General features: G+C 38.1%; 1 protein-coding gene across 10 annotated transcripts in view; it reads left to right on the top strand.

Annotated features, from left to right (window-relative positions):
• MAP3K20 (mitogen-activated protein kinase kinase kinase 20) overlaps positions 1–24,540 on the top strand; it is a 125,736-nt gene that overhangs the window by 69,475 nt on the left and 31,721 nt on the right. For 2 of the 10 annotated variants that reach the window (XM_081314633.1, XM_081314635.1), the window contains exons 11-16: positions 1,040–1,175; positions 16,768–16,812; positions 19,362–19,392; positions 20,258–20,397; positions 21,779–21,841; positions 22,988–23,080. In XM_081314633.1, the coding sequence (XP_081170759.1) occupies positions 1,040–1,175; positions 16,768–16,812; positions 19,362–19,392; positions 20,258–20,397; positions 21,779–21,841; positions 22,988–23,080 (508 nt within the window). Of the gene's footprint in view, positions 1–1,039; positions 1,176–2,156; positions 2,196–8,928; positions 9,541–16,767; positions 16,813–19,361; positions 19,393–19,914; positions 20,398–21,778; positions 21,842–22,987; positions 23,081–24,540 lie in introns of those variants that run through there. The other 8 variants (XR_014024716.1, XM_081314637.1, XM_081314638.1 and 5 more) reach the window with 8 other exon arrangements.

Raw genomic sequence — 24,540 nt, forward strand, 5'->3', positions numbered from 1 at the left:
TACATTTGTAAGCTCGGCAAATGGATCATCACGCTTCCAACTTCTGGGGTGGAGCAGTGCTTTTCCTAATGGAAAAAAGAAAAGAAAAGTACCCAATAGGAAAACAGCCAGGGATGAACCATTTTTCTCTGATATGCTATTAATTTTATATAGAGGCAAAAAATATTGTGTTAGTGGTAACCACCGGCAAGTGTACTTCAAAGCAGTGGAAAAGTCTAGCATTCACTTTCAGCTCATCTTCACATCCTGCTGACTGACACGGGGTTGCATCACCAATTATTTTTAAAGGGCATTTCTACGTGATTCATAAGTACACGTAAATAAGTTGCACAATAAAAAAAATCAACCTTGGTCCAAGCCTATAGGGAAGTATCTTAAATCCATATTTTCTTGCTTCGGTTTTAAAGTAGAATTTCCTGTTTTCCTTTTTTCAACAAAAAGTCTTGCTGTGGACATGGTCTGTGACACTTTATTGGATTGCATGAAGATTTCTAAAATACTGGGGCATTTCCAAATGTTATTCTCAAATGACACACTTAATTGTATTTATACGTGGACTCAATTTTCTTATTTCGTAGCAAAATTATGAAGAGGGGAAAAAAGGACAAATTCAAGGACTTACTTGTTCAGAATGAAGTTCCTCTGTGTTTGAAGAAGGGGGTCCTCCATGCTTGGTTCACTTTCAGAAACACCAGTGTTTGACTCTTTCCCTTTCCCCTTCCTTGATGGGTCGATGACTGGGATATAGTGGGTGGAAAAGGGGGCTTGGGAAGGTCTCCGAGCTGGATGATTGAGGTAGCGAAGGGTTCAGGAAGCAAGACATGCAGCCTGGCAAGCCTCAGCTTGCATCAGGCTTCAAAAAGAGGGCCTCTTATTTTTGTTTAGGGTTCAAACAAATCTGTACTCCGCTAATTAAGAGTCCTACTTGAAACAGCACTATACTTTTCACTCTTTCATTAACTTTCGAATGGAAAATATTTGTGAGCAATTCGTTCCTGCCAAGGGAAGGCACAAATTTAACAAATTTCTTTCTGTTTAGATGTGAAATCGAGGCCACCTTAGAAAGACTGAAGAGATTGGAACGCGATCTGAGCTTTAAAGAACAGGAACTAAAAGAAAGGGAAAAACGCTTGAGAATGTGGGAGCAGAAGCTAACTGAACAATCCAACACACCGGTAAGTACTGTGACAGATGTTGTTTCAGTGTTCATCGCAGTGGAATTAGAAAATCCAACGAAAACTTGAATCTGAGAAATGTCTTGAGCTACACTTGGATTCCTATGGTTGAACTCTCATTATTTTCCTGCTTTGAATTGCAAGTGGCCATGTTTTGTTAGACATGTCTTTTGAAATTGACTTCATTTCAAACTGTTGGGAAGTATAGGTGAAGACTTAGAGAAATGAAGCAACCTTAGTTGCTTTATTATAATGATTTATTAAAGCCCAAGTAAATTATTCTTAAATTTGCATGAAAATAAGGTATCATCCATCTAAATTAATTGGTATATGGTTAATTTCAACACAATAATCTGGAGTTTATTCTCAGATAAGACGATGTTGGATTGCAATCTACAGTAAATGCCATTATACTCTGGGCCTTGTCTTGCAGCTAGCTGTATATATTTTTAGGGCTACACAGAGACCCATTTATAAAATTATGTGGAACTATTCACAAAGAAATACAGGCAAGAGCAACAGGAATGCCCACATAACTCCAAAGATATTTCCCCTTTTGAATTTGTATTGCTATACATATTGATGGAATTTTAGCATAATTGTTTATCTCTTAGCTAACCGATTGGGGAAAAAAAGACTTAAGTGAATCATAGATAAAATCTACAAAATTCAGTGGACTTAATCTAATAGGTCTTAGATCCAATCTAATTTCCGATTCCCTGTGTCAAAATACAATTGAAGTTCTTGCCAAAGTTAAAAAGCAGAAATCCCCTGCAATCCTGTGGGGAAAAAAATGACATGATCTAGTCAGTTTCATCTCCATTGATACCTCTGTTATGGAGGCATATTGGATCTCTTAACCCTGTAGATTAATTCTGAATCACTGTATTGTGAAACTGTCATAATATTAAGAATTTGGGTCAGTTGAGATGTTTTTTAAAAATAGTTATTACACTGATGTTCCACTTTTCCTTCGAGAAGTACAGAGCATCTGATTGGGGGAGAATCTGGGATCTCCATGTAAGAAACTGAACAGAGTGTGACCTGCTTTGCTTTAACAATATGTGCCATCAGGCTGCTTCGTGAAAATGGATATGTTTCAGGCATTGGATTCTGTTATGGAAATGACAAGTTTTGTTCTTGTAAGATATATTGGGACTAGAGCATGGCCATATAATTAGTGCAACACAGGAAGGAGGTTCAGATTCTCCCCCCCAAAAAATTAATGTAATGTAATCCATAAAAGTAGTGATTTTAGAAGGAATCAGGTGGGAGAGGTATAGAAATTGCACTGGGAATCATTTGTATTCAGGTCTCATTGCCTGTTTTCCTGTATAAAGGGCAAAACATAAGTAACATTTTCTATCTAAATCTGAATCTTGTTTCCTAAAGGAGTCATCAACGCTTAATTCCATATGCAGTGAAATGATATATATGCCCAAGAATATATATATAAAAGTAGCTTTCAAGCAAAACACGATTACCTTAACATCTTTTGACATCTGTTGGTAGTAACAGCCAAGCTTCTGTTTGCATTATTTAATTACTGTATGTTGCATTTTACTTCTGCCCAAACTGATGAGCTAATAGTCTTCATCCATCATTGCCTCTTGATCCAGCATTCATTTGCAATGTTTATCAAACCTGCAGATGTTGCAGAGCGCTGTCCTTCTGTGCTTTACTTTGCAGAGTGCATTGTACTTACTATTTAATCTGAGTTGGGATTTTGGCCTGTTCACTCTTCCTGCACCTTCTTTCTAAGGCACAGCTTAATGGCATCTGTATGAATGACACCGCATGTGTATTCCAGCTGTGAACACGGAGTAGCCTATAATGATGAAGCATGAGTGTTTCCTAGAAGCAAGGCGTTCTCTGTTCTCTCTAGGTAGCCTGTAGGCTTCCTTTAATGTCTGCCAAGATTGAGTAGCTAAGATATAGGCCATCACCTATGTGGTTCACAGCATGAAACATAGCCATAATGAGCTGATCTTTCCATGAGTGAGGCTAAGGGATTTTTATCCTGCACCGTTGCTTTTTGCTGCGACTTTTTTACTGGCTGGCTTTGCTGAGGGAAAGTGTTGTGCTCACGTCTATTGTGCTCAGTGTAAACTTCTTTTCTATAGGATATTAATACAAGCCTTCTATGGCAAGCAAAATGCCATTCCTGGAAAGGGAATGCTAAAATGATATTGAAAGTGAAGTACTTTTAAGCCTCAGGACCTATAGCTGAAAGGGCTTCTGTCAGATTTTTGAATAATAAAAAATCTTGCTGTTTCCAAACCTCCTTTTCCCTCCCCATTTTCCTTCACCTCTTAAGAAATTAACCTCAGAATTCATCTACATATAAAAACAAATTGCAGATGTTTTTGCCAGTCTTGTCAGGTAGTGGCCTATATTGGAGAGAGTGGAAGCAGGAGCAAATACATATCTGGATAAAAGAGGAATAAAGAACTGAACTGATGTGCATATTTTTCTTCTTTTTCGGAGAATTCAAATCCCAGTGAATAAAGGCTCATGATTTGGTTCCATAAAGGACGGTTTGAAATGAGAGCTGTATAGATTTGAAAAGGATATTATATTGCTGGCCCTTCATGTCTTTAAAATGTTTCTGTTAAAAAAAGAAGAAGAAGAAGAGCTGACCTGTGGGAGTCATTAGCATTTGTAAACCATTTCAAGCCTTTGGCCTCTTCAAGGAGGCTTGAAGGAGCAGAAATGGGACATTGGCCCCATAGTTACACACTGAGGCAATAGATGCCATTAAAGGCTGCACCTCCGTAGGCTGTCAGCAAAGGCTCATATGACTGGAAGCTCATCTTTGCAGCTTTTAAAAATACATTTCTCACATGTAAAGTGGCATGCCTAATAAAAGGCCAGTGGTAGGATTAGGTGCACTGAATCACCTTAGATTAGCCCCCAGTTAAGCACCTTGTCAAAGAGACCTTGCTCTCCCTTGATCAAGAAACAGAGCTCTGGACCGTTAAAAATCGAAAGCTACAGATTTGTGCGGTGAGTTGTATAAGCCAGAACAAAATCATCTGTGGTCCAAGATAGATGGGTAATGAAAAATTGAAACTCTGTTTTACAAGGTGAAAAACAAAGAGTAGCGTGTTTTGTTTTGTTTTGTTTTAAAAAATTACAATAGGGCCGTATTGTTCGGGCTTGTTTCACCTCATTGATTTGAAATGGTTTCTCCTGCAGGAATTTTATGTAAAGTAAACCGTAGCATTCAAGAAACAGTGAGAAAACCTCCAACCCATTGCTAGGGAAACTAACCGAAAGACACAGTGACAGTATGGGTTGTGATATTGTAGAGTTATTTCAAAGCATGCTCCAGCTTTATAGCAGAGTTATGCTATGATCAAGGTCAAAAACGGGCAAGAGGTTAGCTCCTTCAATCTAGTTAATGCGCCCATTTTGTTATGTAGATAGCTGCTTGACTCTTTCTTTCCCCTTGCTAGCTCCTGACAAGAGGTGCCCTTTCAGAAGCTGCTATTTTCATCTCAAGGCGAGCTTCAAGCTCAGCAGAGTGAAGGGTTGTCTCGATATACAAATAACAACTTGCAACAGGCAGGGCAAGCAAGTCCTCTTCTCTGCCCTCCGTAGTCTAAAGGCAGCTCAGGGTTTACATAATCGAAATGTAATCCCCTTCGTGCGTTTCGGGTTGCACCACTTCTTTATTTATTTATTGCCTCAAAGGCAAAATTGTAATCTGGGATTACTGCTTTTGAAAAATTTGACTTCAAATGGGGCAATAGGTGAATCAATCCTGACCTACAGTTCCTTTAATGCCGAGTACCCTTCTTTAATGCCGAGTACCCTTGGCCCTATTGCTGCAAGGAATTAGGAAAAATCAGGGAGGAGCTTAAAGGCAAGGTTTAAGTTGCATGCCTTTTTTCTTTTGTTAAAGTAAACATTCTTTGTTCATGTCAAGGCTGCATTTCTAATAGCTCAAGTTTAACATGAGATGGTAAAAAAAAACAACATATACCGGTAAAAAGGCAAGTTGTGAACTTGTTGTTCCCCCCCCCACACACACTGTTCCAGTAAAAACAGGAACTACTTACAGTCCTTCACCAGGGACATCCTTGACTGCCAAAGCGATTCAATCTTTTTAGCTGGGAAGCTCAGCTCATTGTCAGTTTGGGGAAAGAAATTCTCGGTTTTATTTATTTATTTATTTATTTAAAAAAGAAAAGCTTAATTAATATGCAAGAATTAGCGTATAGAACTTATGTCAGGAATTGGAAGCAGATGGAGACACATGCTAAGCGGAGAGTTTTCAAGTTTAGGGACTAAGCAGCAGCTGCTCAGCACCTGCTCTGTCATTGTCAAACATCGTGGTGACATTGACATGGAATTGAAAGGAGGACAAATTGAGCAGTTTTGTGGATATATTATGGAAACTCATCCCTCTTAGTCCTGATTTACACATCCAAATACTGGCTACTTGTAATGTAACTCAAGAGTGTTCAGCGTAGCAAGCCATCAGTATGAAACAGCCTTATTATTTATTTGGGGGTATTTTTTTTAACGCACTGATGAAAATACACACCAATCTTTCCCCCCCCCCACAATATGCAATTTGGAGCCGTAGAGGCAAGTGATAATAACTTGAATGAAATAGGAAGGTGTTTCAAACAAACGGCTAGTTGTAGGGCTCAAGTTGCATCTGCTGCAGCGTAAGGCGATTTTCTGCTGCTCTTTGTAAAAATCAACTAGGATTAGGATTCTACTCTTCATTCAAGAACATTTATACTAAAATCAGTACAGTAGGGTTATTCCGGGTTTAGTGTGTTTAGCTTTCCAGGTTCTTAAAGCTCCATAATATACTAAGCTCTCCATTTTCCACATGACATGAACAAACCATAGTTTGCCCTCCACTGAGCTTTGCTTCTTGATCCCATCTCTTTTGGAAAACACAGCAAAGACTGTGTCAAATTTTCAAAATGTACTTGTAGGAGAATCAGAACATCTATAGTAGATTTTCCAGGTGATCTTGGCTGCTTTTGGAATCTCTAGAGCAAGGGTAGGCAACATTGGCTGTTTTATGACTCGTGGACTTCAACTCCCAGAATTCCTGAGCCAGAATTCTGGGATTTGAAGTCCACGAGTCATAAAAGAGCCAACGTTGCCTACCCTTGCTCTAGACAAAAGACCCAACATATCAACTTTGTCTCATTTTGGACTTTTCTAAAGAACTTCTTTACTTAGAAATAGTTTGTATACTTTTACAGGCTAGACAGGGATGTTGAAAAAATATCCCAAGAGAAGATAGTGGCAAGCATTTTCATATTTCCTTAGAAAACTACATGGAGGTGTCTGCAAAGCAGAGGTGGGGAACTATGGCCCCTTTATGACTAGTGGATTTTAACTTCCAGAATTCCTGAGCCAGCATGGAATTCTGGGAGTTGAAGTCCACGAGTCATAAAAGGGCCATGGTTCCCCACCCCTGCTGTAAAAGAATCAGGCACCGAGCTAAAATTGAAATAGATTATTATTTTATTTATCTAAAAGGAGTTGTGTGTGACAAATGCTTTAAATAAGCATTCTTCCATGGGAAACCTTTTATTCATTCAAAGGTATGTCCTGTTTGCATAGCTCACTTAATTCTTTTCCTTATCCCAAATGGATTGGAATGTACTTGCATTGATTCTCCACTTAACCAATATGTTGTTGTTTGGGTTTTTTTTGCAACAAATTAATAGGATACATAATAATGAGCCAGAATGATTAATTCAAGAATACTACAGCTGGTGTTTTGAGATTTGGATCCTGTGATTCTACTCCAGCTTCTTACAGCTCTATCATGCTAGCCTTCAAAACTACAAAGTATATTAAAGCATTCTCCTGGCCAGAGTTTGAACATGCATTTCTTTGTATGATTAGGCCGAGAAGAAAGAAATTATATGAAGAAAGAAACAGCTTAGCCCAATCACTGAGAATGGCTGCAATTTTAAGCTTCACATCAAATACATTATCAGGAACCTTAAAAAGCCAGAAAGCTCTATCAGAATGGTCATGTAATATCTGCCCTATTAGTTGTTGCAAAAACACAGCTGGTGGGTGCAGTATCCATGCATTAATGCAGAGTGTTTCACTTTTTTCCCCCCCGGAACTAGGTTGTCAAGGGGACAGCCAAAAAGTCTTATTCAGGCAGTAGCTAATAGTTTGTATAGACAAAAGAAATGTCCAGCAATTGCCAATGAAGTGGAAAGGAATAAAATATAACAGAATACATTTTTTTACCCCCACAGATGCCTCTGCTTGGTTAGATAACAACTTGCACATTTTCCTCTATGCATAGCCATATAGCAGAATAGATATACAGGTTGTCCTTACGTATGACCACAACTGACCCCAGAATTTATGTTGCTAAGTGAGAAATTTGCTAAGTGAGTTTTGCCTCATTTTACGGCTTTTTTTTGCCACATTTGTTAAGTGAACCATTGCGGTTGTAACATTAGCAACACGGTTGTTAAGTGAATCTGGCTTCCCCATTGACTTTGCTTGTCAGAAGGTCGCAAAAGATGATCACCTGACCCTGGGACACTGCAAGCGTCATAAATATGAAGCATCCAAATGTAAATCATATGACTATGGGAATGCTCTGATGGCCATAAGTGTGAAAAATGGTCGTAAGTCACTTTCAGTGCTGTTGTAACTTCAAACGATCACTAAATGAACTGTTGTAAGTCGAGGACTTCCTGTAGACTTCTGTTCGCCTTGATAGAAAGTCCCTCCTTATCTCCAGGCAGATCCCCAAAACATTTGAACAAGCAAGCATAAGAAGGTAGCAGAGAGTAGGAATAAAATCATTCCCTGACAGAAAGGGCTCCATCAGCAAAAGGGATCAAATGAATGAAGCTTTTGAGTTCCTTAGGATTCTCTCAGTATAAGTATTTGTCTTGTCTTCTGAAATCTTTTCAAGTAGTGTAACCTACAGGTGGGGATTTATGTGTCATACAGCTGTGACGTACAGACTGGTTTATTTATTTATTTTTAAATCTCTGTGTGGCAACAAGCCACTTCTACTTATTCTTGGCAGCAACTGACCAGGAGATGGAGACTCTGTGTCCATCTTAATTTGTGGCATGAAATATTATCTTATAGGAAATAATGGGAAATTATTTTTATATTAAGGAGCTGAAATCCTGTATCTATTACTTGCTAATTTCCAGCAAAAAAAAGTGTGAATTGCTTATTAATAGAGTCAGGATTCGTTTCTGCTTTCTCCAGAATTAATTTGATTGTCAACCAGTGGTGGCTTTTGATTACAAAGCAAACATAAGCCATATACAGTTCTGCAGAGGCATACTTTTTGTCAGTCCTGTATGAGACACTGAAATATTTAAATATATATGCATATAAAAAATCAAATTAATTTAGAAAACAAAATTTATTTTGATTTTTTCCCCTTTTTGCTTTGTTAAAATTATTCTCAGACTGGACTGCACTACCAAAAAGAAACAACCCCCCCACACACACACAATCTTCTAACGATACACAAAATGTATATGTTATGATGCCTTATATATGCTTTAGGTTTCTGATATTTTTATGGAGTTACAATAACCAAGTCTTTAAAAAAATAAAAAAAATGCTGACTTGGCACTTTGTATTAAAGGTCACTAATCATTTTACTTTCTGTTTACTGCTAACTAATCTGGTGGTTGGTGTCTTTTGCTGGGATTTTAATTGGTTTCTAATTTTCCTTTCCCCTCCCCCTCTGTCTTTCCTTTCCCTTTTTCATTAGTTTTGCTTCCCTTTTGCTGCCAGAATGTCTGAGGCATCTTACTTTGAATCTAAAACAGAGGAATCAAACAGTGCAGAGATGTCATGTCAGATTACTGCCACGAGTAATGGGGAGGTAGCTGGCATGAACCAGAGTCTGAAGGCCTTGATGATGCAAGGTTTTGGGGATGTCTTCTCTGTGAAGGAGGCAGGATCCGGCCTGCATTCTGGAATGCAGATCAATATGCAAGCCAAAAAGAATTCTTCCAAAACCACTTCTATGAGAAAAGGGAAGAAGGTCGACCTGGTGCTGGGGTTCCATGAATTCGACTTATCTGATGATGATGATGATGATGATACCGATGATGAGGCCAATTTTAAGGATGACAGTGATTAGCAGTAAAGGAAAAGCTGTGAGAACTCTAGTCTTGGCATCTATAACAAAAGGGAGAAGAACACTGAGGAAAAAGTATCCTATTTTTTTTCATTTTTGAGTAAGAACAGAGCACCATTTTGTTGCACAGAACCATTTTGTTTTCTTATTCATGTTCCTTATGTTTATACCCTCTATGTGGTTTCTTTTTTTTTCTTTCAATTTTAAAATTAAATTAAACAATTTTGGGTTGTTTGTTTATTTAAGTTTTTTGTTGTTGTTTATGTTGACCTATTGTCGACACAGTTATGGCTCAATACTACGCTAATGCTGAAACTGCTGGAGTTTTCTTTTAAGTATACATCTATTATTGTTCCTCCTGTAGGTCTCTTGAGCAGGTTAACGGATAAAAATGTGTAATTCCATTTGGGGTTTTCCTGCATATTTTATAGTTGTAATTCCAAAGATTCATGCATACAGCAGTGGGCTGTATACTAGAATCAGTTTGGTATAGTGTAGGCCCTAGGGGTAGGCAACCTTGGCTCTTTCATGACTCATGGACTTCAACTCCCAGAATTCCTGAGCCAGTATGGCTCAGTTTGGAAACTTTCCCTTTCCCCTCAGCATGGCTGGCTCAGGAGTTCTGGGAGTTGAAGTCCACGAGTCATAAAAGAGCCAAGGTTGCCTATCCCTGGTATAGTGATTAAGGCATCAGGCTAGAAACCAGAACATTATGAGTTCTAGTCCCATCTTGGCTACAAAGCTGGGTGAGTGACCTTGGCCCAGTCACTTTCCCTCAGCCCTAAGGAAGAGGAAGAGCAAAATCACTTCTGAAAAACCTGGCCAAGAAAAATGCAGGGATTAGTCCAGATGGTCACCAGGAATCAACACTGACTAGAAGGCACACACAGACAAACATACCATATATTAAGATTGATAGGAAGCAAACATTTTCAAATGCTCACTTTTATCTGGCAGTACAGTTCACCTACTTGGGCATGGTGAGAGAATGGAATCAGTTTTACCGATTCTAATATAGATTTCCTGCCATACAGGTAACATGCCGTTAGCATTATTGTAAAATAACTAAGGAAAATCCAATCTGGACAAAGACTTCTCGAATAGCTGGATTGTTCTTGTGCGATAAATATGTCTTTTTCACATTGTTACTTACTTATTGCCATTTCTGTCTTTTTTCGGTTGATAAAAATCTTAGTAAAAACGAAAAAAGGAACACAATGCAATGATATTTAAATCCATCAACTTCTTGAGTCAAAGCAAACATAAAATTCATATTTCCACAAAGTATGGTTATATGTCAAACATAACTGCATAGAAACAACCAAGGATCCAGGTTAGGGCTCCACATCTAACTAATTGCTTTGATTAATTTAAACAGAAAATTTGACTGAATAGGACTTTCCACTTAATCAGGCAACATATTTCTAAGAATGTTCATTTTTTAAGAATTTAGGAATCTATAAAAGAACTTTATTTCTTGCACATTTTTTTTCTTTCCTGGAGCTACTTTTTATTTTACATGTTTTATCATTCTGAAATAATTGAAAGGGAATTCATTGTGTTGATTCTCAAACCCTTCTAGCACACCCCTTCCCTAGTCTGCTTGGAAGACATCAAGTTCAAATCATTCTATCCTTAAAAATGATAGTTTGATTAATTCTATAGCCTCTAGGATATTCCTAGGGATTATAGTCTGTGGTGGGATTCAAATATGTGAACAACCGGTTCTCTGTGTGGATGCTGCTTCCGAAAGTCCATTCTGAGCCTGGGCAACAAAAAAATTAGCTACTGCTTCTGCTGAAGTGGTGCAAACCAGCTGAATCCCACCACTGCTTCTAGTCTTAAATTGCAATCCTTTACTGATGGTAAAAGCCAATCTCATGAAGCTTCTTTTTTAGCAAATAATTTTGCCTTGTAAATTATCTTGAATGATAGTTTTCTATGTCCATTGGGCTACAGACACACAGATCTGAGGAAGATATTGATTGCTTGTAGAAACAGGCTTTGAAAGTAGCTCCTTCACACATATTTCCAACTGATTTAACTTCCAAAGTTTTACTGTAGTGCTGAATATTCTGGATTAACTATTAGGACATTACTAAAGCTTCATTTTGGATGCTGCGTTACAGAGTACAATTGTGCTGCTGCATATTGCAGTCAGAACTTAAGATTTCTAAATTTGGGTATATGAGCAGTTTTATTTTGATAACACTAAAAGCCCTAATCTAGTGTATGGAGTACAATAGTTTATTGTTGTCTGAGAAAGCATGGCAGTCACACTTTAAAATAGTTAAACAGAACTTAGTGAGTTTTAGAGAACTATGAAAAGCCTATTAGATCTGAAATATCTTTCCTCACTCTGGATGTATTGGCATTATTATCTTCAGCATTCCCGGGCAACATAGCCAATGTGAATTTTGGAAGCAAAAGTCACAATACATCCGGAGAGAAACAGTGTGTAAATTGTGTCATATAGAAGTTCCATGGATACATTCTAAGGAAAATCTGAACCTGATATGAGTACTGAGTACATAGTAAAAGCTACCTAGTGAAGAGAGGAGCCTATCTCATGTGAAAAGTAGCCACTTGGGCAAGTATTCTCCTTTCCACCAAATCAAAATATGGATTTTGCAGAAGACTAAGGATGAGCCCAAGTAGTCCAGTGGGGGCCCACAGTGTTTTTAAAGGGGTCAATGAAGGCTTGAAGAATTGTTATGATTTAAATCTTGAGTTAAGTCTTGGTGGTCTGTGGCTCTGGTCCATGTTCACAAAAGGTATTTGAAAAGGGTCCGTGATGAAGAAAAGGTTGAGAACCATTGAAGTAGACTATAATCTACTTTGGCATAATGCATTTAGTAGTTTCTTTGGAGCTATTCTATTTTTCCCTTTTTCATAGATTTTTTTTTACCTAAAAGAAAAGATCAATAGTGTCATATAAAATAAAGGTTAATAATAGAATACAGTGTCATTTTCACTTTATGTAATATCCATTGATCACCTAGGGTTATCAAATGCTCTCCCCTGGTGTATTAAGTTGTGACATATTAGTAGAATAATGCATTAATAGGGACAGTGAAATCTGCTGTTTTAGTGTCACAATGTCTTATGTACAGTTTAATAAAATCTGTTGCTTGAGCCACATTTGGTTTGGTAATTCCCCTGAAATCATTGCATTTGTTTCCATTTTTGTTTTAATAAAATAGCATGAAAAGCAGTAACAGCTTACAGTCCTGAATATCTGCTCTACTTTTAGCAACTAGTAAAAAGGCCATCCTTATTTTCTTTTCAAAACTTGAATTTTAAAACTATTTTTATGGAAAAGCCTGCCTAAAGCTTACTTGATAGGTAAAGGATAATTCCAGAAACATTACAGAGGGAAACTAGGTTATTTCAGAAATTTGTAATTTGTAAATCTGTTGAAATCTGATTGAGCATATTACCATTTGGGGGTGGGGTGGGGTTGGTTTTTTGCTTTTTACACTTTTGAAATGTTTTATATTGATTAATAAGGAGATAATGTTATTTGTATTCAGATTTGTATGAAAATGTAAATGGAAAGTATTTCAACCATGTTTAGAAAAGTTGAGACTTGTTTTCTGCTGTGCTGTGATAACTCTGTGCCAAAACTACTACAATGTGTGAACGGAATATAAAATTTGTATGGAATGTGAAATGTTCCACTTCTGCATGGCAAGACTTTTTTTTTGTAGTTACTTTTTTCATTATAGTATTTAATTATGTGTTGTCTTGCTTCATTCATTTAATGGTTTGCATTTTTAATTATTCACAGGACACCAAAATGTAATCAGCTTTTTTTTTTTACAAATTGGTGTCATAAATCCTAATTTGTTGTGAGCTGTTTTTCTTTGCTTCTCTTTGTTTCATTTTTGACTTTACAATAAACGTGATGACACTGAAAAAAGTATACATAAAAAGCCTGTAGTCCTGATTAAAAACGTGATGTTTACATGGGGTACCTAATGATACATCTGTACCAACTTTTAATCTGAGCTTTGTCACCAAATGCATCACAAATGTCCCTTATTAGTGTTATTTCCCTTCAGTGTCAATTCATGCATAAGAAGGGTGTCATAATCATTCCTACATTAAAACAATTTAGAAACAATTCAAATACATATATACAGACATATGCATTGCACAAAAAGCTGAAGAAGCTAAAACAATATCAATGCATTAGGCGGAGATGCCATGGTTATATAGGTAATTCATTTATGACCGTTCAAAGTTACAATGAACTTCACTTAATTACTGTGTGATTTGCATAACAACCACATAATTTGCTTAATGACTACAGTGACTTGTTTTATGACTGTAATAAAAATAGATGTAAAATCAAGTCCATTCACATGGTGCCTTGACTTATGACAACAACTTTTAATTAAAATTCCCATCCAAATTGTGATCTTAAGATCTATCTATTTTATTTATTTTATTTTTTTATTTTATTAAATTTATATACCGCCCTATTCCCGTAGGACTCAGGGCGGTTTACAGGGAGAGTTAAAAACAAACATACAAAAGTTAAAATCAGATTAAAATTAATTAAATCAAGTCCCCAATTTAAACTAAAACCCAATAAAATTAAAACCCCTCAGCCTGGGCCAGACAGCTCAAAGAGCCAAGTTTTCAGGTCCCGGCGAAATGAGCGAAGGTCGGAGGCAGTCCTAAGTTCCATTGGGAGTTGGTTCCATAGGGCCGGTGCGCCCACAGAGAACGCTCTTCCTCTGGGAATAACCTGTCGGCATTCCTTAACCGGCGGTATCCTGAGAAGGCCCTCCCTGTGGGAGCGCACAGGACGAAGGGAGCTTGATGCTGGCAGCAGGTGTTCCCTCAGATAACCCGGACCCAAGCCATTTAGGGCTTTATAGGTCATCACCAGCACCTTGAATCTCACCCAAAGGGCAACCGGAAGCCAATGCAGCTCGCGGAGTAGAGGTGTTACATGGGAGTATTGGGAAACCCCCATCACAACTCGCGCGGCCGCATTCTGCACCAGTTGAAGCCTCCGAGTGGGCCTCAAGAGCAGCCCCATGTAGAGAGCGTTGCAGTAGTCTAAACGGGAGGTCATGAGCGCATGAGTGACTGTGCGTAGGGCATCTCGGTCCAGATAGGGTTGCAACTGGCGCACCAGGCAAACCTGGGCAACCCCCCCCGGTCACGGCTCCTATGTGGTCTTCAAAATTGAGCCGTGAATCCAGGAGGACGCCCAGGTTGCGAGCCCTATCAACAGGGGGTAACACCTCACCCATCGTTAAAGATGGAATAGTCTGGTTGACCCGAGATGCCGGTATGCACAGCCACTCAGTCTTGGCAGGATTGAGACGAAGCCTGTTTCTCCCCATCCAAACCCGGACCGCCTCCAGGCAATGGGACATCACGGTGAGGGCATCACTGGGTTGGTTCGGGGTGGTTCCCAGGCATCCACCAAGGCGTCGACCGGGCTGTGAGTGAGGGGGGTAGGTATAGACCCAAGCGCCGTCTGGAACCGTTCCGGGTCCATTAGGCGCCTGGGGCGGAACCACCTGGTCGGTTCCGCAGCCCAGCAGCAGGGGGTGGCATAGCGGAAGACCAACCGCAGGAGGTGATGATCGGACCATGACAGGGGGACAATAGTTGGCGAGCCCCCTCCCAGATCATCAAGCCACTGCCCAGATAAGAAAACTAGGTCGAGAGTGTGTCCCCCCCCCATAGGTCGGACCCTGAATTACTTGGGTCAGGTCCATGGCCGTCATGGAGGCCAAGAACTCCAGGGCTAACTTTATTTTCTATATTGAAAATAATTCTCAACAGTTTCATCCAGTATGGCCAATAGTAAAAGATGCCAGGAATTGCAGTTCTGCAATATGTACAGGGTTATAGGTGTCTTATCCCTGAATACTCTGAGGTAACCACTGAATTTGTACGAAATAGATATAGGGCAATGTATTTTTGTAACCATGTTACACTGCTCATCTAGTCTCTAATCAGTCAACTAATGTCTATAATTGAGATGGAAAGGCATACAAATCATGATTTGGGCCTACTGCTTCTGACAGGCAACCATTTGCTACATATAGACTGGAAGACATCTTCTAAACATGTTATAGATTTTTTACACACATAAGAGGTTTATTGTCACTTCAACAATATACAGTACAGTACACAGTGAAACGAAACAACCATATGATATAGTGGTTAAGATACTGAAGCTGTTTAAATCACCATTCGATTCTAACTTGACTATGAAAATGATTTGATAATTTTGGATCAATCATGAACCCTTTTCTCAATTTTTAAATCTTTGCATACCTTACTAATTATACTTCTAAATACCAAATCCACTAACAATGAAGAAATCACTACATTAATAGTAATCCCATTTGATTCAAGCTAATAAGCAGCACCCCCGGTTGGGAACCCCTGGTATAGGGTCTCCTGCTTGAGCGGAGGGCTGGACTAGAAGACCTCCAAGATCCTTTCCAGTTCTACTCTGATTCAAGATTCAAGACTGTTTCCCCCATGCCCCAGGTAGTGCTGGTTTGCCTATCAAATTCACTATGGGATACATACTGTACTCTATATGTGCACATTTGTATACCACGCTAAACTATAATTTCTGGACATTTATATTATTACATTTACCATGGATTAGTTTATATCCAGGAAACCAGTGTAAAATCAGTAAAAGCCAAAGGTCTTACTCATAATCTTACATCGTACTCACAATCCTACTCAGATGATCTTAACTCAATTTTTCCCTGTGGATTCAGTCTCACCTTACCTAATAACCTGTTGTAATCTGCCCAGAGTCACTTAGGTGAGATGGGCAGGGTAGACATTTAATAAATAAAAATAAGTTAATAACTCAGTGACACATTCTTTCTGTTCCCCGCCATATCACTAGTGTGCAGTAGTCTTCAGAACCGAGTCTCAACTCTTAAGTGTTCATTTCTTTTGAATGACATTCTCCATCATTGCAGGATGTTTAACAGGCAATCAACTAACCATTCATTACAATTTACATAACTCACACAAAATTGAAAAGCGAATCTCAAACAGCCTCCTCAATACTAAGTTTGTAAACCTAAATTAGAATTTGACTTAAGTTTAAAGTTCAAATTAGAACTTGACATATTAATTAAAAGCTAACTTAGGATAATTTGGTTTACTCTACTCTGAGGTTCTTGTACACATAGAATAGCATACACTGAAGTTCTGATCTGGCAAATAAATGTAAAAAAATAAAACAAACAAAAGCACAGTCTTGTTAATATCGTAAATCATCCAATATGAGTTAGAATACAAATAACTTGACTGAATGGGAAAGAAAAGGGGACATGTCGTCTTTTTATCAGTAACATATTTCAATCTTCAAAATTTGCAAAGAAAAAAACATATGCTAAGAGAAGATGAAGAAATAGAGACAAAAAAAGAAACTGCACTTTTAAATTCATATTTCTTACACAGTTGCTGCCATCATTTGATATCGGTGCATGGACTGAAGAAGATGTGGTAAGCAGCCTTTATTAATTAAATCAATATTTTTCAATTTAGCTAAGACATCTTTCGTTAAGCAAAGGCCACCCTAAGCCATGATGGGAAATCTGTCACTCCCTTAATACTGATTTTTTTTTATTTTTTTATTTTAATTCCATTTATATCCCGCCCTTCTCCGAAGACTCAGAGCGGCTTACAAGCTTAGCAGTAGCCTTCATTCTATGTACCATATATGCCTGCTTATTAGGGCTTTCACACACACACCCCAAGTGGCATTATTACAAAGTCAGCTTAATTGCCCCCAACAATCTGGGTCCTCATTTTACCTACCTTGGAAGGATGGAAGGCTGAGTCAACCTTGAGCCTGGTGGGATGCGAACCTGCACTAATTGCAGGCAGCTGGTGTTACTTAAGGAGGCATTAGCCCACTGCTCCACCAAGGCTCTACAAGTCTGCTTTTTTCTTATCAAGAGTGTTGGCTATGAATAACAGGGTTTGCAGTCTAACCACATATGACCACAGACTCCCCCCATCCTTGGGCTAAAACTTTACTTTTGTTTTTTGAAACATTGGTTTGTGGCACCTTCTTTCCTGCAGTTTAATCTTAAGATGAACAATGAGGAATGGACTGTGAACTTATTTTTTCTATAAATGTCCTCCATCAGGTTCACAATGATAGATGTTCAAGTCTATGAGATACATGGAGGTTCAGGCTACTGGCAAGGAGAAAACAATGTAAAGGGAGTCTTAGAAGAAAAGAAGATGGCCCAGAAAAACTGTTTTCATGGCATCACTGGAAAAGAGATGTTGAGAAAGTCAGATGCAAAGTCCTATCTAATTTAATTGATATTACTTATTATGTAACCTTATTTGATATCTATGGACTCTAGACAGCTTGCAATCTATAAAATAAAGTACAAATTATGATAGAATATTAGTAGTTCAGAGTTGAACTGTGGGCTCCTTGTTGTTCTCTGAGCTTGGTTGTGCTTTTGCAGATCTTTCATTACCAAGTTAGGTAACATCATCAGTGCTAGAAGGGGCTGGTCTTGTAGGTTCCTTGATTGGTCTGGTGTTTACTGTCAGCTGTTATCAACTCAGACAAACACACTAACAGTAAATAGCCAATCAAGGAACCATCGAGACTGTTCCCACCAACTTTGACAGGGCAAGCCACTAACATATAAAATAAGAGTAAACCCCACTCCCTATTAGCACTGGTGGTGTTATCTAGTTTGGTAATGAAACATCTGCAATAAAATAACCAAGCGTGCAGAGCACCAAGGACCCTGCAAAGTGCAAACTAAAAATGTATAATAAATATCATTTCAACTCTGGACAATCAGCTCCTTCGGGTTAGGTGACATGCCCTGCATCAAAATTCTTTGCAATGGCACAGCTATAACACATTCCCATAATGAAAATTGGAAGGAACCAACGTGAACTTAGGGACACGCTATTCCAGAGCAATGGGACTACAATCAAGGAGGCCTGCTTTCATGTCCATGTTATATTCTGAAAAGGGATGATCTACATCCTGGCATCTCACATGGAATATACATAGTAGATGGGAAGAGTTTAGCTTGAACACGTAGTCCTGAAGTTAACAAAGGTCCAAGCAGTGAAGTAGGCCATAACAGCACCTTGGATAAGATCTAGAAGGCTACAGGCAGGTTCTGCAGCTCCAGTAGTAATGGTGCTACCCTGGTAAATTGGTTCTTCCCCATCAGCATTTAGGATGCGGCATTTGGTGTTGGCTGAAGCTTCTGAATATGGACAGCCTTGTGTACAGCAAATTGCATTAATCTAAATTATCCTCTGCAGTCTAACTAAGGATCTTAGTAATATGTCCATTGGTAGTAATTTAGAAGTTAGCATTTTAGTTTTTCTTATATTTATGATCCTACATGGTGGGACTGTTTTGCCTTCAGGCCTACCATTAATACCTTGATGGAAGTTTAAACGTATACTTCATAAACACATCTCTGCACAGGAAACATTCTTAAATTACAAATGACTGTGCATAAACATATTTATTTCAAAGAAGAAATATATGTTTGGTAATTTCTACCTTACATTATAATTCTAGAGCTTTTTGTTGATTTTTTTTTTAAAAAAATGATAATGAGGGCTGAAAACCTCAAGCATATTAAAATGGAGATGTTCTATGGAGAGTGTAAGAAGTAATTGTCTTACGGTGGGTGCCCTGGCCAACAAATAGGTTTACTCAAGGATCATCTTGGAGGCAGAATGTGGACTCATGGGCAGAATCTGATCCATCTCTCATGTTAGATTGCCAATTCATCTTTCTGCTTTAGTCACCATCAGTCTACATCTTCCTTTGAATTGGCAACTGATGAGAGGAGCTGGATTTGGCCCTGGTTGCAAATTTTTAATCTCAGATGTAAGATTAAAGTATGTTATTGTGTTTTTTTACACAATCCCTATTCATTTAAACAGCTTTCAGGACCACGTTTTTTCCCTCTCAACATGTTTTCTGATTAGATGTGCCGTACAAAGCTTTTCATGCCTCAGATCATAAAATCAATGTCCTTTCTTCACAGTATTTTTGGATGCAACAGCTCGTTAGACAAGGTAAGGCTCTATATATGTCTAGCTCACAAGAGCTAAATGAATAAATGTATTGTGGTGATAGACTAAGCAAGGTTAAAAGCTCTAATACAACTAGGAAAAGCATAAAAAAAAACCTTTGAGTTGTCTTAAGATTCAAAGGAACTTAGCTAACTTTCTCAGTAAAGCGAAAAGAACAAATCCCTCAACAAGAATATGGGAATATTAAGAAATCTTTCACTGATAGATATTACTCAATTTACATCCTCATTGAGTTGACAGCATGAAATAAATGAAGCCAATAAACGTTTCCGTTAATATTTTCAGCATAAATTTTGAGAGAAACAAGGATTCCAACGGAAATTCTGTATAAAATGAATTCTGCTTCCCTGAATCTGCTTCCCTGAATTCTGCTTCCCTTGTTCATTTAATGGGATTTTGTTCAAGCAGCACACTGGCAAAGCAGGGGGCAAAAAATTAAAGCAAGAATAAATTTGTATACTAGTTTTCTAAATAATTGGTGTTTATAATTTTTTTAATTTAAAGGATTACTGAAGGCTGGAACAGAACAAGGCTTGCCTGTTGCTGTAGTCAGGTTGGAAATCTAAGGCACTAGCTCACAGAGAATGGAGTCTTCTTTAGGGTACAGCAAGACCCAAACCCAATAAAGGAGAATATTTGTAGTTTACAAATATTTATGTTTGTAAATGAGGGGTCCTTCTTGGTGCTCTCTGGGCTTGGCTGTTTTTTGCAGATGTTTCATTACCCAAATTAGGTAATATCATCAGTGCTAGTAGAAACAAAAAAAAAACGCCTTGAAAGAGAACTGCACTCACAAAACTTGATCCTTCTATGTCTAGATTTCTGAACAATGTCTTATGATCTTAAGGTGATACATCTGGCGACATGAGTATGTATGCTAGCTTGTTTAAAGAGCATCACATCACAGGAAAACGTCTACTTCTTCTGGAAGAAGAAGATTTGAAGGACATGGGAATTTTTTCCAAAGGACACATCATTCATTTGAAGGTATCTAAATTGCAAACTTTGGGTGATCATCAAGCTATTAAATTCTAAAGCTGACAATCTATGACAAAAATAACTCCAGATTTACTAAAATAAAAATGATTACATACAGTACATATTATTTCATGAGATGCTGAGATTTCAGGTGTGTATTCATGACCATTAATAAATATATCCATAAATCTTTTTCTTATATTGTTTTGCACAACACATGTGCAACTTGTCACGAACTTCTGGTTATGGACATTGATGTGCTTAGTATAGATATGAATAGGTAAGGATGAGATAGAATGGGAGGTAAGTGCAGCTCTTTACTCTTGCAAAAAAAAGAGGGGAGGAGGAATCAAAAAAATTGCTCTCACACTCCTATAGATAAGGAAAGAATTGCAAATATATGCAAAAAAAGTGTGTGTGCAAACAGTATTCTTGATCAGAAACGTTTTAAAAGCTGAGGGGAAGCAAAGTGATGGTAAATCAGAGCTTAGACGCCAACCAATGTGGGCAGTGCTATAAAATATCTGTAGACACTGTCCAACAAAGCTGGAATTGGGTATGTCTACTTTAATGAAAAGACTAGGGGCACCATGATAGCAGTGTTCCAATATCTCAGGGGCTGCCACAAAGAAGAGGGAGTCAAGCTATTCTCCAAAGCGCCCCAAGGCAGGACAAGAAGCAACGGATGGAAATTAATCAAGGAGAGAAGCAACCTAGCACTAAGGAGAAACTTCCTGACAGTTAGAACAATTAACCAGTGGAACAACCTGTCTCCAGAAGTGGTGAATGCTCCAACACTGGAAGTTTTTAAGAAGAGACCAGACAGCCATTTGTCTGAAATGGTATAGGGTTTCCTGCCTGAACAGGGGGTTGGACTAGATGACCTCCAAGGTCCCTTCCAACTACTACTACTACATTATTATTATTATTATTATTATTATTATTATTATTATTATTATTATTAATTATTATGCCATAGCTTAGTAGATAATGCCCATCATCAGCATCAGCCATTTTATTTAACCAGGAGACTTGCCATTTTATAGTCTCCGTATAAAACTGCTTTCACTCAGAATCGGTACCACTCTGGTCCAGTCGGGCCATTTCTAAGATATTTGCATTTTGAGAAGACCCAATCAGGTTTGGATGCTTGACTGACAGGTAGTTTGCATTTCAGTCACCACTCCAATACTTCACCCACCACTTAAGGCTGATCATGCATCTGCTCTCCAGCAGATTGGTGAGCAACAGAAAGAAGAAAACGGTGCTCTATGACTGACCAAAAAGTGCCTTCTTGCCCCACAGAGTTGAATATTTTATGAGATCGCTACATGAAAAATTGTTTGCAGTCATGTCCTGTGTTTAACTTTCTATGTTCTTTCCTTCTCAGACTGCCATTGAGAAGCTATATCAGGATTTCTTCAATATGTTTCATTTTCCACCTCTGATTAAGGTAAGTATGGTGTGTCCTTGTTGCATTCTATTTGATTAAACAAGAGAGATATGTGAAAAAATTGTACTAATATTTGCTATTACTATCAGCCAAATCTAAAAGCATATCCAGGCTTAACTATCTTGAGAAGAGTCTATATTTGGTTGCAGCTATTGAAGAACTCTAAATAATCTATGCTCTTGTTTTATTGGAAAGAAAATTTCAATACTGGCAGAAAAATGAACAATTGATCCAGCTAGGTCAGAGAGTGCCAAGCTATTACCCATCAATTAGACTGGGACCCGATATCAGAGCAATTTATTATTAAATTTTCTTATAACTTTCAGCAATGCTGTATCATTTACCAATTAAACAATCAGCATTCATGCCCAAAATTCTGCATGGCTCTCTATCACCTACAGTTCCTCCAGGATTTGCTAGGTTCTTGTATAACACTAAGCCATAATACAGTCAATTTGATTCTGGCTGAATGCAGTGTGCGAACCCATCCATTCCACTTTAGCATTCACTGTGAACCATGTAATTTGCCTTGTTGAATAAACATAAAAATCCAAAACCAGTATTGTGAATTTTGATGACCACTATTGTTGCGTGATAGAAAAGCAAAATCACGCAACAGGTCTCCTTCTTTCTTGCCATATGACTGGAAGTTTGGAGTCAATTGCAGTACTTTATGAATTCTAACACGTTGACTTTAGAGAGGAATTGCTTGAATCAAATGAGGGAATCTTGCATTGCTAGCTTATAGTTCCAGGTTTGAACAATTTGGTTCAACTGCTACCCACCTGATAAGGGTGCAGGTGCAGTACCCAATGTTTTGCAGAACTTCTCAATTTCTTAAGGTTCTTTTATGGGATGCATAAAAAATTCCCCGAGAGGAAAAAGGGGAAGACCAAGACCTGATCCCTTTTGGCCCTGCTGCATAGGAAATATCTGACGCCTCCCTTAGAGGTTTACAGATTTGCTTTTAAAGCCTGAATAACACAATGTTCTTTCTTACATTCAAGATTTAAATTGAGCCAGACTGCTTCAGTCATGTGCAAAATGGTGAAATACTCAACTCAAATGATAGCATTGTCTTGAACTTAAAACAATAACAGAAGTCTGAGGTGAACCAAAGTGACTAATTGTTCTTTTTTGTGGCAGGATTCTGCCAGTGAAAATGAGGCCAGTGAGGTGAAAGTGCTGAATCTGGAACTTGTTTTTGGCTACCATTTAAAACCTGGAAAGGGTCCTCAGGTAAATAAATGAAGATTTCCTTTTATTTGCTTCTGAAGCAGAATTAATCTGTCCTTAAAATCTTCACAAGATACTTCTTCGCTGTAACACGGAAAGCAGCCATAGTTTCACTTAGCAATTGCCTCGCTTAGCAACCACAATTGTTGGTCCCAATTGGGGTTGTTAAATTAGGACTGCCTGTTCTGGTATTCTGAACTGCAAAAATGTATTTTGGCATGTTTGCTCATTGAGCTTGAAATTTTGTGTTTGGTTACATAATTAGTCCTGATGATGCCAGTTTTACTATTTCTGATTGTCTGGTGATGAGCAATTTGAGATCAAATTTATCAAGATAGATAGACCTCACCAGATATTTGCATCAGGAGGCCTGGGATACGTTCAATATATGCCGATCTATGACTAAAATTCTAAACAGATGGATGTTGAAAACTTAATCCAGGTACAGGCACTTTAAGCTAAAGCAAAACTCTTAACTTGAGTTAATTTTGAAGTCTCAGATTTGCTGTTTGGATTATTCCTGGAATAAGCCTTAAATCTGAATATTTAAGTTACAGTGGCGATAAGAAGAATGTCTGCAAAGGGAAGAGTATCATACAAGCTCTATCCGTTCCTGAATATGTCAGATTTGACCCTGGTGATGAAGCTCTTAATATATTTTATGTAAGACTAACTTGTTTCAGGAAAGCTCAGTTCATCCACTTAATGAACAAAGAAGGTTTTATGAGGCTGGTGTATGTTATTCCCTTTTTAGTGCATTTCCACTGATGGCTGTTTGTATTTCTGGGCAAAATTCAAGGTATGAAAGTGAATTTGGTGTAGTGATTAAGGTGTTGGCCTTGAATTCGGGAAAATGTGAAGTCTACTGCTCCTTTAGGCATGAAAGCTGATGGGTCACTTTGTGGCAGTCACTGTCTCACAGTTCAAGATTTGTCGTAGGAGGGGAAAGAGAGGGCAGGAACCTTGTACACACTATCCTGAATTGTTCAATATTAGGGTGAATATGGATCTATAAATCAATGAATAAATCAATGATGAAACACAGATAGTAACTAAGTCTGCTTGAGCCCAATCTGTTTGAAAGACTGTGCAAGACTGAAGATTTAGTTCCAAAAAAAGTAGGCAGGGGCAGAAACACAGCAACTGTTTGCAACTTTTTAAACAAGTTGCATCTTTTTCCAGCATCACATAGATTCACGTGGCTTCTTTAAAGTGTCACAGACAATGTTTAAAATGTTTGCTATGTTTTCACGTGGTCTAAAGAATCGTTTTGGAATTGAATTCAAAGAATTGCACAGTCCTATCTTTTACGATAGATTTTTCATTATTCCACGTTTAATTTATGATTTTGTAGGTTATATTTACTTGTATGATTGTTAGGCTCATTTTATACTGCTTTGAAGAGAGATTCACGAAATAAATCCAATAAACTGTTCCTGGATTTATTCCCCTGGCTTCCCTTC

The sequence above is a fragment of the Vipera berus genome (genome assembly GCF_964194415.1).
Source record: "Vipera berus genome assembly, chromosome: 1".
Lineage (NCBI taxonomy): Eukaryota > Metazoa > Chordata > Lepidosauria > Squamata > Viperidae > Vipera > Vipera berus.